Consider the following 15,741-nt stretch of genomic DNA (forward strand, 5'->3'; position numbering starts at 1 on the left):
TTTTTTCCATCGGTCCTATGACCAGCGTGTATACGAGCCCTATGATCGCGAACGACCTAATTACGGTTTCGACTATCCCCGTAGCGAAGGAACGTGGGGTGAGCGTTACGGCATGGGTCGAGAAGAACGTCGTCGCGATTTTGAGCGTGAGCACGAGCGGCAACGCGAGTTTCATTGGCGTGAGGAGCTGCGAAGGCAGAACGAATGCCGACACGTTTCAGAGCTGCAATTCGAGCTCGATTGGCAGCAGCGGCAGCAACGGGCTCAGCGTGAAACTGATCGTCAAGATGGCATGGATCAACGTGGATCAGACAGTCCGTATCGAGAGCGTCAGAGCGTGTCATGCGTGTCCCCCGATGTGAGCCGAGCACGGAGCGAGCAGGCAGGTATGGACGAGGATTTGCTGGGCGACGACGACCATATAAATCAAGAACGGAACCGTCCTTGGTTACCAGGTTCAACGGGCTCTCGCTCTACTGAGTCGTCGGAAGAAGTGGAGTTTTTGACAGCCAACGAGGACGCCCAACTCCCCATTATGGTACCACGGCCCATCAGTGACGAGCTGACGACCTTTATGTTGAAGCCCTTGTCGGGAGAAGAGTCAAAAGCGATCTCTAAACGCTTCCCTATGGTTTTTGAGGACCCAGATTTCGGTCTGAAACCACCAAAACTCGACGGTTACATGCAACGGCGAGCCAAAGACAAGGGAGCGTTAAAAGGGGTCAACTCTACGGAGGACGTTCTGATCACCACCCAGTTAAAGATCATGGACATTGCACCCCCATTAGTAGATCTGTTTGCTCGTTTCTCTGCTCCCGGCGGGGGAGAAACTGAAGAGCTTATTAAAGTCGCGGCGGAAGCGGCTCTACGGCAGTGGGGGCGAGCTTTCCTGCACGTAACAAAGTTGAGGAGACAGGCCGTTGTCAACGCTGTCGAACCCAAGTCTGAGTTTATTTTGTCAGACCCGGACGTTTTTGCGCCCGGAAGAGAAACTCGAGAGCTCCTGTTTACGGACAGGTTCCTGTCGGTGAAGCTTAAGGAAGCGAAGCAAGATGCCACCCTGGCTCAACGCGATGGTTTGGTGAGCGCGACTAAACAGTCCTCGTCCCAGCGTTCTAGGCAGCACGCTAGACGAGTGATGGTGGAGCGCCCATCTTTTGTTCCGTCCAGAACGCATCGGCCGGCACTAGCAGCGGCGCGGGGCCGGGGACGTGGACGCCCAGCTCAGGTCGGACGTGGTCGCGGCAGGCAACGAAACACGTTTACACAAGGACAAAGGTATTTAACTTTCCCTCTTGTTAAACTCCAGCATTTTGGGGTAGGGGGTCGTTTGCAATTCTTTGCGGGGAATTGGAAACAGATTACAGATGATCCTTGGGTTTTGGAAACGGTTTCCGAGGGGCTTAAAATAGATTTCATTTCAGAACCTACTCGAGGTGCTCTCCCATTACCCGTGGCTATGTCAAAGGAAATGGGGCAGGTTTGCGACGACGAAGTAACTAATTTGATCAGCAAGCGGGCGATAGTGGAAATTAAAGATGGTTCAGAGGGCTGGGTTCATTCCTTTTTCGCGGTGCCCAAAAAATCCAAAGGTAAATTCAGGCCCATAATAAATTTAAAGCCCTTGAACAGGCATATCCAGTATGAACACTTCAAAATGGAGAATTTGGAAACGGTGCGTTTTCTGCTTCGTCAAGGTGACTGGATGGTCAAACTTGATTTGGAAGACGCATACCTGACGATACCCGTTCATCCGGCTTTCCGGAAGTACTTGCGTTTCTTATGGAGGGATCGCATCTTCGAGTTTTCGTGTCTGGCGTTTGGGTTTGCACCAGCACCCAGGGTCTTTACCAAGTTGCTGAAAGTAGTTATGGCGGTGCTTCGAAAGGAGGGCATTAGATTGGTGATTTATCTGGACGATATCCTCATCATGAACGCGTCCAGAAAAAACCTCGGTGCGGACATCAAAAGGATTGTTGCTCTGGTTCAGAGCTTGGGTTTTTTGGTGAACTGGACGAAGTCGGTTCTCAAACCCAGTCAGATTTTGGAGTACTTGGGGCTGATGGTAAACTCGAAACGAATGTCCTTTGCGCTACCGGCCGACAAAGTCGCTTCAGTTAGGACGATGTGCAGTAGAGCCCTGTCAGACAATAGCATTTCCCTCAGGAAAGTAGCGTCCATCCTTGGGAATTTTACCTGGGCGATCCCGTCAATCCCGTTCGCTCAATCCCATTATCGTAGTATGCAACGTTTTTATATTGAACAAGCAAAACGTTCAAACTTTGATCTACGTTCGACTTGCGCCCTTTCACGGGAAGCAAGGAGTGACCTAGAATGGTGGGTTAAGAATTTGAGCACAACCAAGGATAAATTGTTCTTCCCTAAGACACCAGGTCTAGAAATTTATTCGGACGCCTCACTATCGGGCTGGGGGGCGTGTTGTAATGGCGTAAAAACTCGGGGACCCTGGACCTTAGCGGACACGCGTAAACACATTAACGAGTTGGAGCTTACGGGGGCTTTTTACGCGATCCAATCGTACGCCGCACAATCGAAAGATGTAGCAATACGCATCTACTTGGACAATACGACGGCCGTCGCTTACATAAACAAGTGCGGGGGAACTAGATCCGTTGCACTCACGGTAGCCGCCAAAGCGCTAACGGATTGGTGCGAACTTCGCGGGGTGGCCGTCGAAGCAGTGCATCTTGCGGGAGAACTGAATGTGGTCGCAGACGAGGAATCACGGGCACAGGCGGATGCCAGCGATTGGAAAATGGACCCGTTAGTTTTTGCGCAGATAAATCGGATCTGGCCGTCGCAGGTCGACCTCTTTTCCTCTCCATGGAACGCACAGTTACCACTTTTCGTCACGTGGAGACCTCAGCCGGGCGCTATGGCAACAAACGCTTTCGCGCTCAATTGGGGCGGGTTGTCAGGCTATGGGTTCCCCCCTTTCTGCCTAATTTTTGCGTGCCTCGAGAAAATCAGGCGTGAACGAGCCACCGTTGTTTTTGTTTGCCCAGTGTGGACTGGCCAGCCCTGGTTCCCGCTTTTAATGGAGCTATCTTGCGACGTACCGCGACTCCTGCATCCGAGCCCGTCATTGCTAACCTCGGCGCTAGAAGAATCCCATCCGCTGTTGGAGTCCGGCGCGCTCCACTTGGCCGTCTGGAATCTATCCGGCGCAGCTTCAAAGAGCGAGGATTTTCGTCGCAGCTGGTCTCACTACTCGTGGGAGGACGCCGTCCCAATACCAATGCTGCCTACGAGTCGGCGTGGCGCAGTTGGGTGGCTTGGTGCATGGGAAGGGGTAAAGATCCCATGTCAAATGATCTGGTAAACACATTGGAGTTTTTGGCCGACTTGCACGCCTCGGGCAAGTCATATAATACCATAAACGTTCACCGTTCCACGTTATCCAGAACACTCGGAAGTGTGGAGGGGTTTCCACTTGGGTGTCACCCGCTGGTGGTGGATTTACTGAGAGGTTGCTACAACCTTAACCCGCCTAAGCCCAAATATTCCGCAACTTGGGATCCGGAGCAAATTATGCCGTTCGTTAAATCCCTAGGCGAAAATCATCTCCTACCGTTGTCAGTGTTAGCCGGCAAAACAGTCACCCTTATTGCTCTCGCGTCGTTAATGAGAGTCTCGGAGATCGCCGCAATAGATTTGAACACGGTGGTATTCTCTAATTCGGCCGTTGTTTTCTCCTTATGTTGCCTAAGAAAGTCCCAACGTAGCGGGCCGCTTCATTCGTTCACTGTGAACGCCTGCCCGGACGCGGATCTATGTCCGTCACACGCTTTAAAAAGCTTCATTGAGCGGACCCAGACGTTTCGAGACGAGGCCAATAAAAATAATGTTTTTATCAGCCTTATTGCGCCACATAGACAGGTAACGGCAAACACCGTCGCTAGATGGGTGAAATCTTTTTTGAAATCCGCCGGGATCGACACTTCGATTTTCGGCGCCCACTCAACTAGGAGCGCAGCGGCCTCACAAGCGCTTCGTAATGGGAACGCTATCGATTCGATTTTGAGAGCGGGTCACTGGGCTAGACAGTCCACGTTTAATCGTTTCTACAGACGGGGCACCGTACCGTTGGTCAGCGCGGACGTCTGATGAAACAACAAAATTATTAATTAGAACTTTAAAGTCACCCTTAGGGTCTAGCGAAATGGCTTTCGCTATACAATTGCGAATTATCAGAGGGATCGCGAAGCGATCCCGAAAGATAATTTGAATTGTATTAGAAATAAATGAGCGACGACCCTAAGGGTACGATTCCCCGCCCGACCCGCCCTACTCATTCATTTATTTCCTATTCGTTAATTTTGTTTTTCTGGTTTTTTTTTTGCATCGTCCTCCGTTCTCAGGATCCAACCAAGCAGATCAAGTAAAGCTTACGTTGGAGGGAACAGATTGGAGGAGCCGGGCCAACTCGAATAAATCTGCCACACAGTTAGCCGCCCGCTCATATGGCATGTCGAAGCATAAATGTTTTGTTTTGTGTTCTTCACTTCTGTCAGTCTCGTCCAGTTTCGCTTTGTTTCCCTGGTAGAGTTTTTTCTCGCACCTAGAAAATTCAGGTGTGTTTTTTCTCTGCCAGAATCCGTTATTGTCGGAAGTTTGCTTATTCCCCTCCCCGTTACTTCGTTTGTTGGTTTTCTCTGTTATTTGTCCCCTCTCCCTTTTCTCCTGATGTCAAAATTCCGCGTCTACGACTTAAATCTATTATGTCTGAGTGGTGTAAGCGGCCCAGGCCTACAGGGGAAGGAGCGAGGAAGGAGAAAAAACAGGGAGAGAGAGAAAGAAGGAAGAAAAATCTATTCTCTTTTGTTTTTTCGTTCCTTTGTCTTTAAACTTTAGCTAAATAAATCGTGTCTACACCCTTAGGGTCGTCGCTCATTTATTTCTAATACAATTCAAATTATCTTTCGGGATCGCTTCGCGATCCCTCTGATAATTCGCAATTATAATTACTTACAATAGTATTAGAAACCATTTTGCCTAATAAATAAGGAAATCAAATAAAGAATCGGAGACCAATAAAACTAAAATCCTACGACGTGGTCAATGGCGACTGAAAAATGGCGTTGACGTTGAATCTGCCCCAATGGTCGATTGTCATTTTCATGTTGCCAGATTAATTTTAAAATTCAAACTTATCCCCAATTGATGTAATTATCTCAAATATTATACGAGAAATACGATAATTAAACAAAGAAATTAATGAAATATTTTTTATATTACAGCTTCGATTTCAAAATTTAAATTACATAATCATTAAATCATATAGCCTACTAGAAAATAATACATGACTTTGCAACGTCGTCTGTTGAAGACGTCAATTCATTATGTGCAGAAGATAAATTCCAGATGTGAACAGATTTCTGCAGCAAATAATAAATTTAAAAAGGTAACAAAATTTAAAATATAGCCTCATTATACCATCATGACGGTTCCTATTAATAAAATTTAAAGACGTGTAACAATTTTCAATTAACTAGATAAGCAAGAAAGATGATACAAATGAGAAACTAGGAATAATCCATGCAAGAAAGAAGAAAATAGTTGTTGGTGTTCGTCAGCAACAACGACGAATAAAATTTGCCGTTAAAGAAATGGAAGGTATGTTCTCTGCTGAATAAATGCTATGAGTAATTTTACTTAATTACATTTTCTCTTTTATATTCTCTATCAGAACAACTGTTTCAAGATTGTCGAGCACTGCCACAATCTGCTACTCATGATTCCAACATCAGTGATTCAGATCGTGTTGTTGTCCAACCTTGTTTGGAGTATCCTGCAGATGAATCAACCATGGAAGACAATGCGAATGATGTTGACGAAACAAATAATGCTGCTAGTCCTGAAAATGTGTCATCTTCTGATTACGCTGAGGCAATAGATGCAATTGGTGTAGTGACACAGATTCTTACATTGAACTGTATGACAACTATGACAACAAAAGGGAAAGCTGTGAATACGAACGAGATACTGTCAATGATGCCACGCTTGCCGATGAAGACACTTTTGATGTAGAAGACGACTCATTGGAAAAAGAAAAAAGAAAAGAAGCTGTGACAAAGAGTTCTATAGCAGAATGGGTGATTGAATGCAACATTCCAAGATGTCACGTCAGCAACCTCCTTCGAAGACTGAAATTAGACTGCGGCCTATCATTTCTACCACTGGATAGCCAAAAAAAAAAGAAATCGTAGTGTCTGAATTACATTCTGATTACCAACTTCATGATGTATATTTCATCGCATGTAAAGCTATCCGATTTCCGATTACCAATCCAAAAAACGGAAAATATTATGTGGCCCCACTCCTCATGTCATAGTTGTACATTAGAGTCTAATGATAGGTCCCTCTTCTGTAATAAACAATTTATGAATTGGTATCGCTTTTTTAATTATGAACGTAAAAAAAATTCTAAGCCGAGTCCAGTAGTTAACTGATTATTATGTACTGCGTGATTTATTAAGCCAAAAGGAGAGGTTAAATTTCATAAGTTCTCGTCGTCATTGTTCATCCAATGGATACATTTATAGGGACGTCTAACAGACGTAAATTTTGTCTATCCATAGGATGGACGATAAAGGTCAGATTTGGGATATCAAAATGTATGTAGCAGCGCATCGAATCCGTACATCCAGAGGACATCCAAAAGAAGATAGCCTAAAGCCATCGTAAAAGGGTCATCCAAAGGAAGTCTTTTCTACGTCATAGACGGGACGGAACTAAATAGGATATCTCGACGTCCATAGGATGACCGATGGATGGGAGTGTGCTACCAGGGAAGGGACCTTTGAAGCCTTTTTTGCTGTAATTTCTTCTCTGGCGATTGAGTTTAGAAAGTTTGACTTCCCATGAACTTCATACCGCCTCTTGCTTTTAGATCTGTTAAATTACAATCATGTTTAATAAAATGCTTGGAATTTGCATATCTTGAAAAACATTACCTCTTTCAATAACCATTATTTTCACGGTCAAAATTCAGTTGAAGCTTATCATTTTCATCTTAAATAATACATAAAATGTAAAATAGATTTCACATTTTTTTAATTTAAACAAAATACCTCTAAAGAATGAAAATTCTGCAACTTAGCCTGTGGTTTTCCACTGAAAGGTGATCATGACTTTATCTTAATTCGCTCAATTCCAGTTCAAGACATTCTTTTGCTTCTGCAAAGTTGGAAAACCAATGACGAATAATGTAAAAACCTTTAACTTCTTGATCTATGACGTAAGGACAGTCACACTGTACTTCATTAAGCTTAGCATCAAGCTTAGCTTTAGCATCGTTTGGCAAAGTTGAAGAATAATCAGATAAGTCAAATAATTCAATAACTGAATCATGTAAAAGATCTTCTGCATCCTCAGAAGACATTTACATTCCTAATTATACCAAGAAATTTAAGTTTTATAAGAAAATTACACATTTTTTAAAGTTACCATTTGCTGTTGACTGTTTGTTATTGTTTCAAATGTTGATAGCCCTTCACTGTAACGACGATTTGAAGTACTAGTTGTAGCGAATTCTTGAAAATTTGGCACTTGAAATGTTGGCAATATCCTGACGTACAACGTGCTACAATAATTTTGCTCCTGGTAGCAAAATTAATGGGAGAAATCAGTCCTCAAAGTCGTTAGTCTATGTTAAATCCACCTAAACAAGGCTAAGTAAGACTACAAATGGCGGCTTGCAGGGTTGCCGGACTACATGAATACTGCTTTTCGCAACGTGAAAATGGTCTATTGTATTTTTGAAGTTTTTGAATCTGTAGCAGATGACAGTAGTAGATAGTTTTTCCAGTGTTATGACTTTATATATATAATTATGTAATTTATAGTTTTCATGACTTAATTGACTTTGGGATGATTAATTATTTATAAAGACTGGAGAAGACGCAGAATGTCTTAAAGTGTAGTATTCTAGAACATTTCCTGAATTGGAAAAGTATTACTAGGGTAAATAAATCAAAAACCCCCTTTTTCCTATCTCCCCCTGCAATCGAAACCCCCTGGATTTTTTAAAATTTTGCAACGCAGCATCCGAAACTGGTCTATGGAAAAAGACGAAATTTTAACTGGCGCCAAAAAATGATGGCCGCCGTCGTGCTCTTTCACGATTGGTTCATACATATTTGCTGATTCCTAATCTAAAACTATGTTTAATGACGTTTTTCTAAGTGTCATCGTGTTCCTCGTGATAAGAGGATCACGAAAAGTACATTGTATATTAGTTTAAGTGAAGAAAATTATCCGAACGGTGTACGAGAAGTTGGGTGTTTATCTACGTCATCAGATTAGAGCAGCTCTTCATACTTCGTGCTCTCACCATGTTTTCTGGGCGGTCTTTAATTTCTTATTAATTTACAGACGACGCTCAACTGAAATCAGAAATTTCCGGTTTCGGACGAGTGTCGTCTGTAAATTCATCAGAAATTAAGGACCGCTTTTAACGAAGACATTAATATACTTAGGTGCGTTTAAAAAAATTAAAAATACCACGTGAATGAGCGTGAAAAACTGAGGCGACCCATATTTATTTAAACTAAATCCCTTGTTCATGCAACGACCCTATTAATGGTTAAAAATAACATTGTGGCGCTAACAGCATTGTGTTTTCTTCTCTTTTTAAAGCGGCTTATTTAACAAGAAAACCAATCACTTAATTGAAATCAGCGTTCTGTTTTGATTATGCCGTGTGATTTTTGTCAAATTCCAAGATATGTCGTTTTTACAGATATTGAAAAAATACCCTTCCCACTTTTTCACAGAGTTTCCATGATCGAAATCAAAATCACGATAAAAATTTTGATCGGAAATCAAATCATTCCAAAACGATTTGAGTGCACAATCAGATAAAAAAATTTTATTTCCAATCAAACCATTTCACCGATCATTTAATAACCGAACAGAGCCATCTGGTGATGGAAATAGATAATCGGTGCGAAGTGCTTTTCCGACTTTTCGTCATTACTGAAGTTTTCATTAATAAACTTTAAAATATTCCTATTTTAAAATTTCAATAACAATTTATCTAAAAAATGGTAATAGAAAGTAACTTTTCATTTGTAAACTAAACAACGGTGCTGATACGATCAGAAGGCTTATAGACCACGAAAGGATGCTGAGTTGCCAGGTCTGGAAAAGGTCGAAAATCTCGATTAGGGACAACATGCCTGAAATTATCACAGCCCTGTTATGGAGCTTCATTTTCTATTAAATAATACAAAGTGAAAGAACAGGTTATTTTAGTGTTTAATATTTTTAAAGGATTTGTCATCATTCTGGCAAGTTACTTATTTTTTTCTGACTTCACTGGACATCTAAATTATTTATATTAATTACTTTATCGGTTTGTTTACATAGGATCCTATAACTAGGGGAGACTGGAGTATGCCGGGACACCGGGTCAAGAGGGACAGTAAGGGGAAAAATAGTAGATTTTAATAAAATTTAAAATTTTTTTAGTATGTTATTTACATACATACAATCTACTTTGGCATGAAATTTGGTTGAGTTTTGTCAATAACTGTATCAGTTATTAACAAAACTAAAAAAACGGTTTTTTTTAGTTAATTTTGTCTCCGCCATTTAATGTTTCTAGAAAAAAATAATCGCAAATGGCATGTAAATTTAATATGAAAATGAAGCTTAATCATTTCTTTATCATTCAAAACAAAATTATAATTTTCGATCAATTACTGTAGATAATATAAACGTTTTAAAAAAAAGTCTTTATCGGGAAATAGGGACAGCTGTTTTTGACTAAAATGGGACATTAGTGGTCGGGTTTGGCCTTCAAGCCCATCAATCATCACCGAGCTCATGACGCCATTACTGTTCCTTACAATGATAACAAGCAATCGATTATTCAGCATATTAATCGATTACAATAAGCCCAACCCCCACCTATCTTGTAATAAGGGCTTTTTTATCATATAAGAAAAAATTTGTATTAACACAATAATCAAATTGAAACATTTATTAACTTATAGAGTCTATGCAGTGGGACGCTATTTCAATTTTTACAAATTTTTTTTATGAATTTTAAGGCGAAAACGGAGGACGTCCCTCACCACCCACCCTAGTGTCCTCACTTACCCCTCAAAATAGGCACCTCCCACAAATCTAAGAAAACTTTAAAGGTCTTATATGGGAAAATGGTTTATTATTAAATTATATAAAAAATATGGGGGGTACATTACAGTATGGAATACATAAAAACAAAATAAAGAATTTATTTAATGATTAGTTTAGGAGATATAAGGGGAAAACGAAAACCGTCCCGGCTTACTCCAGTCTCCCCTATTCCAGTTTCTGTCTGACAGGCTGGCAGCCGATTTTTAATATTTGAAGATGCCTGCCTGTTTCATTCATGGGTGCAAGAATAGAACTGTGAAATCAATTGATAACTGTGTTAAATATTTCAGTTTACCAGACACTAGTGTGAGATATTGTCACACGAGTTGTATTGGGACCAGAACAAACAAATACAACAAGTGATGACTTAAATTCTAAACGATGGTTTAACTCAAACAAAAGGGATAACCATTACCAAAAGTTGGAGAAGCGTCTGAAGAACTCTAGGGAAACCAGGGAACTTGTCTTTTACCGAATTTTACACTTGCATTTATACTGCTATGCTAATTACGCCCCTTCCGGAGCGCATGTCTCCGTATCTACTTCTAGCACTGATTATCTGCAATGATTCATTCCCACGGTCGCAGCGTAGTTCAATGAGCGGGTGAATCATCTCTGTGAAGAGATAAACATTTACCCCTTTTCACCCGCGACAGGTCCCCCTTCTTTAAGACAGGCGACCCGACTGTACTTATCTACCTGCGATAAAGCATGAAGGTTACCCTTGTTAACACTAACTATAACACCAATGTAAAAGAAATGGAACTGATAGGCAATGATTGTGATCCTCGAAGGTTATTGAAACTGAATAAAAATCGGGAACAGCCTTTCTGCTGGCACAGTTCATTTTCAGTTTTGGTGTGATACAGGTCTTTCAAGATGTTCACCCTTTCCGATGTATTGTCCGACTGGCGGTATTTTGACGTTGCCGTTGTGCGCTTCGCTGAGATTGCCTTCCGTAATCCTGTGAGCCGGTACCGTCGCCTGAATGTAAGTGATCGGAGGCTGTTTGCCACACTCCTAAACGATGCTAAGGTTACGGGTACCTCTTTGGATTTTACACCGTTTTCAGGGGAAGTTTGGGAATTGGACTTCTATTACAGGTATGTTTCCCTTTGTGTTCTAGGAAATTTCTTCATCATGATTTTAACTTTTTTTTTTTTTTTTTTTTTTTCTCTTCCTTCTTTTAGTACGTATCCCGGCTACGCGAAGTATCGCGATTTTTATTCCCACAACTATGCTAGACTTCTGTGGTGGCTTGAGTCAGGTGAGGATGTTTATCATCCGTCCCCCCGACGTTCCGACTTCCATTCAGAGGTTTTGTTCTCCACGGTGGAGGCTCGGCTGGCAGCCCGACTGGTCGCGCTGGAAGTTTTGAACCTCTGGGGGGAGAATCCGGAATCTGAAGCCTTATAATTTTTTCCTTTGTCAATTGCAATCCGGTATTCCCTTTTTGAATTTTCAATACATTTTTTAACACAACTCTTCTCTTTTCTTGTTTCTACGCAGAGGGCTTCATAGGCTAAGTTTGACACAATGGTACATGATTACTATAGGTGCATAATAACTACGGGAGGTGAATTATTGTTTTACAGGTTCTGCATTTCCAACTCTTCCCTCCCGCGGTCTTCGGGTGGTAGGCTGACCACATCGTGCTGTTCGTGAGCAGCTAACCTTGCACTAAGTAGGTAAAATTTATAACCCAAAAATGTGATTCCCATACTTAATACTACAGCTATTATTATTAATTCATATGGGTATCGGGCAGAAGATGTCTCCATCTGTTTATCCACTTTGGTCACAAGGTTGTGAATTTGTTCCCCCGTCATTTCAGCAGCTAACCTGGCGCGGTCATTCCGTTGAAGTAATTCACTAATGATGTCTATCGAACTCGTGTTCTCCCGCGGAATTTCGATGATGACGTGCTTCCCGCTGCTGTTACTGGTTGGGTCCTGAGAAAAAACGTTGACAGATGGCAGCACCGCCGCTTGAAGGTTCGGGGCTTCTATGCTTCCCTCCATGCTGGCTGGGAAGACCCAATCTTCTGTTCTCGCCGTACAACCCAAAGGTACTTCAAATATTCCAACCGCTGGTAATGTTAGCGTTCTTAGGGGCGGTTGTCCAACATTGGGTGGACATGAGAATACTATGTCGTGTGGTTTCGTCGCCGAGAAGAACCATTGATTTGCTCCAATGTATACGACTTCTGGACCTCGCCAATCTGCAAATTTTTTCCGGCACTGCGTCTTGATTCGAGGTACATCGTTCATGAATGCTGCTATGGCGCAGGACTTGCGAGCGTTCCGTTTGCTGATGCCCGTATGGAATTTACATAACGGTCGACCTATTTTACTGCACTCCCGGACGTCGTCTTTGGAGAGTTCCAGGAATGTTTCGAGGTCAGCTGCTACTGCAAGAAAGTTTGGTAAGTTGCTAAAGCTGACACTATGCGTTCCATTATCTGCAGCCCCCGGCAGGTTGATGATCTGAAACAGCTTATACTGTTGAGCATGATCGAAGATAGGGACCTGAATGAAGATCCTGAAATGATGTTCCAATGCTGCCACCGTGACTGTGGATTCACGATAAGCCACCCAAAGCTCATCGCTGGAAATTGACCATCCTCTAGGTAATTGTCGGTTGACATTTTTAATCACTGCGTTAAATCGTGCTGGGGAAACGATTTGAGGGGCTAAATGCCCGTTTGCTAATAGACTGAATCCTATGTTGAGGCTATCGGCAAGTTGGTGTAGCCATTGCAGGGTTTGATTCAGCGCCTCAAACGTGTCGTCCAGCTGGAAGAAATACTCGAAATGGTCTAAGTCAAGCTCTTCTAGCTTTGTATTCCACTCTAATAATTGTGCGGTCACGCTTTGCAAGGACGCAAACTGTCCTCGGAGCTCTCTAATCAACTGAGAGTTGGCTCTGGATTCCCACAACGACTCGTTCAGAACGGTAGCTTGCTTGTCCATAATGTGTATCATTTCCTTTTGATTCAGTTTAACCTGTTGCACCTGACTGTTTAATTCTTCTAGGTCCTGCTGTGTTGAAACGCCAAAAAGCCATTTGAGAGCTGATCCACCTCCGTCGATGAGACTACGTCGGTTTCTTGGGTTGGTGTTTAAGGCTTCTTTCACGGTCGCGAATTGCTCGGTCACGCTCTCCAGTTCCTTCGAGAAACTTCGTAATTTGCTGAAAATTCTTTTGGCTGCTATTTTTTGTGGTCGAGATCCTTGCTGTTTCCACTTGTCTGCCACTGCTTGTTGTTGGAGAATTTTCTGTTGCAAGTAAGCTATTGCTGCTCCAGCCGGCCCTAAATCGAGGTCAGTTACGATTGTCCATGCTGATTCACTGAAAGCGACATCTACATGTTCTTTAAAAATCGTGTTTTCTCTCAGGATCAGTGCCGTAACCATTGGTGGATTGAAGACCGTAAACAGGAGCATCAAGAATGGTACCAAGCAAGTTAGGTACCTAGCGGGTGGTCTTCTGTTACGGATGGGCCTTTGAGCTTGTGCTATTTCAGTTGAAGTGGAGGGCGCTACCACGACGCCATCTGCTGTGGGATGTTCGGTAACTGTTTCCTTGTCACCTGCTACCGCTTGAGGGCTGGTAACTGCTGGTACATCTTGTGATTCAACTTCTTGATCTTCCCTGTGTTCTTTTTCGGTGGTTTCTTCTAAATTGTTTGGAGCTATTTCTTGTGGGAGCTGCCATTCATTTGAGGCTTCAAAGAATGGCTTCATACGGATGACGTGCACAATATCCGTTTTCCCTCGACCGGTTGCTGATGTCACCTCATAATTCACCGGCGTGGTTTTCCTCAACACTTTAAAAGGTCCCAACCACCGGTGAAGGAGTTTTTCGGATTTTCCCACTTTTCTGAATGGTTTGTACACTAGCACTAAATCTCCGGGTTGGAAGGACAGATCCCGATGATGTGAGTCGTATCTCTCTTTCTGTTTGTTTTTTACCTCTTCCATTCTAGTTTTCACTATTTCTTTAGCTGTCGATAATTCGATCAATAGGCGATCTGCGTAATCTCTTGTGGCGCCATCTTCTGTCAACAATGGATTCGGATCCGCGCCCAGCTCCAGGTCGATTGGTAATTTCGGCTCGCGTCCGTAGAGGAGAAAGAATGGAGAGTATCCTGTGGATTCTTGCCTGGCTGTGTTGTACGCAAAGCACACATACTGTAGGGTCTCATCCCAATCCCGCTGGTCAGTACTAACATACATGGAAAGCATTGCTGCTAACGTATGATTCATTCTTTCCACAGCCCCGTTTGCTTGAGGATGATAACTGGATGTTGTTTTGTGGTTGGTGTGTAACTTTTTGACCACTGCCTGAGTTAACTCAGCAACGAAGCATTTTCCTCGATCAGTGATGATTTGTTCTGGAGCTCCATGGCGAAGAAAAATTTGGTTAACGAAGAACTCAGCGACATCTTCTGCTTTGCCGGTTGGCATAGCTTTCAGCTCAACCCATTTAGTTAGGTAATCTACTGCAACAATTATCATTTTGTTACCCTTATGAGACAAAGGGAATGGACCTAGCAGATCCATACCCAATTTCTCAAAAGGTCTTTCTACTTTTATGCATTGCAGGAATCCCGGAGGTTTATCTGGAACTCCTTTTCTTCCTTGACAGCTCACGCAACTCTGAACGTAGCGAGTTATGTCAAGATTCATTTTCGGCCAAAAGAATCGACTGCAAATTTTGTGGAGGGTCCGCTTGATGCCTAAATGACCGGAAACAATGTCATCGTGATAAGCTTGCAAAATTCTTTCACGACATTCCACAGGTACACATAATCTTCTGTAATTTTTTCCATCCTTAAAAGATTCTTTGTAGAGCTTTCCGTTGCACAGAACGAAGTTTTTCACCCTTTCTTTTCCGTCCTCGAGCTTCGAGATTTTTTCGCTCCAATCATGGTGAGCTCTTTGTTTGCGGATAAATGAGCCGTTTTCTTCGGGAGAAAGGATATCCACTGCATTTGGTCCAATGGCCGCAACGATGAAACATCGATCATCTTCCATTTCTTCGATCTGCTGAAGTGGGTTTCGTGAGAGGCAGTCGGCGTTGTCGTGTGTTTTCCCACTACGATATACGATAGTTATATCGTACTCCTGAAGCGAGAGACTCCAACGCGCTAAACGTCCGGCGAGGTCCCGTTTGCTCATTAACCAACACAACGCTTGATGATCGGTGATCACTTTCACTTGACAACCCCACACAAAACATCGAAACTTGGTAAGGCACCATACTAATGCAAGACATTCTTTCTCCGTGATAGAATAATTTGTTTCTGATTTTGATAATAAGCGGCTTGCGTAAGCTACTGGTCTTTCAACTCCATCGATGCGCTGTGCTAGTACACCTCCTATGCCGAAACCACAGGCGTCCGGTAGAATTTCCATCGGTAACTCGTAGTTTGGATGAGCTAGCACTGGAGCTGATGTAAGTGCTGCTTTTAGAGCGTTGAAGCTACTAACTTGATCCGTTCCCCAAATGAATGGAATGTCTTTCTTTGTTAGCGATGTAAGCGGACGTGCGATGGCTGCGAAATTCTGG

At 42.8% G+C, this 15,741-nt stretch overlaps 3 protein-coding genes and 1 long non-coding RNA gene across 4 annotated transcripts; 3 read left to right on the forward strand and 1 right to left on the reverse strand.

Annotated features, from left to right (window-relative positions):
• Positions 1 to 112: 112 nt before the first annotated feature.
• On the forward strand, positions 113 to 3,343 carry LOC123477134. The gene has a single exon (XM_045180552.1). It carries the CDS (start codon positions 113 to 115, stop codon positions 3,341 to 3,343), a length of 3,231 nt encoding a protein of 1,076 aa, XP_045036487.1.
• A 2,003-nt stretch (positions 3,344 to 5,346) lies between these two features.
• LOC116936341 lies at positions 5,347 to 6,224 on the forward strand. Its single transcript, XM_032943490.2, has 3 exons — positions 5,347 to 5,425; positions 5,517 to 5,637; positions 5,711 to 6,224. Exons 2-3 carry the CDS (start codon positions 5,631 to 5,633, stop codon positions 6,049 to 6,051), a joined length of 348 nt encoding a protein of 115 aa, XP_032799381.2. The 5' UTR covers positions 5,347 to 5,425; positions 5,517 to 5,630; the 3' UTR covers positions 6,052 to 6,224.
• Positions 6,225 to 6,473: 249 nt separating this feature from the next.
• On the reverse strand, positions 6,474 to 7,531 carry LOC123476889. Its single transcript, XR_006651927.1, has 4 exons — positions 7,471 to 7,531; positions 7,095 to 7,413; positions 6,978 to 7,035; positions 6,474 to 6,915 (listed from the first exon to the last, which is right to left on the reverse strand). It is a non-coding gene; the product is annotated as an uncharacterized LOC123476889 (long non-coding RNA).
• Positions 7,532 to 11,035: 3,504 nt separating this feature from the next.
• On the forward strand, positions 11,036 to 11,649 carry LOC123476892. Its single transcript, XM_045179837.1, has 2 exons — positions 11,036 to 11,270; positions 11,358 to 11,649. The coding sequence occupies exons 1-2, from the start codon at positions 11,047 to 11,049 to the stop codon at positions 11,581 to 11,583; spliced, it is 450 nt and encodes a 149-aa protein (XP_045035772.1). The 5' UTR covers positions 11,036 to 11,046; the 3' UTR covers positions 11,584 to 11,649.
• The last annotated feature ends 4,092 nt before the right edge of the window (positions 11,650 to 15,741 follow it).

The sequence above is a fragment of the Daphnia magna genome, linkage group LG10, assembly GCF_020631705.1.
Source record: "Daphnia magna isolate NIES linkage group LG10, ASM2063170v1.1, whole genome shotgun sequence".
Taxonomy (NCBI): Eukaryota; Metazoa; Arthropoda; class Branchiopoda; order Diplostraca; family Daphniidae; genus Daphnia; species Daphnia magna.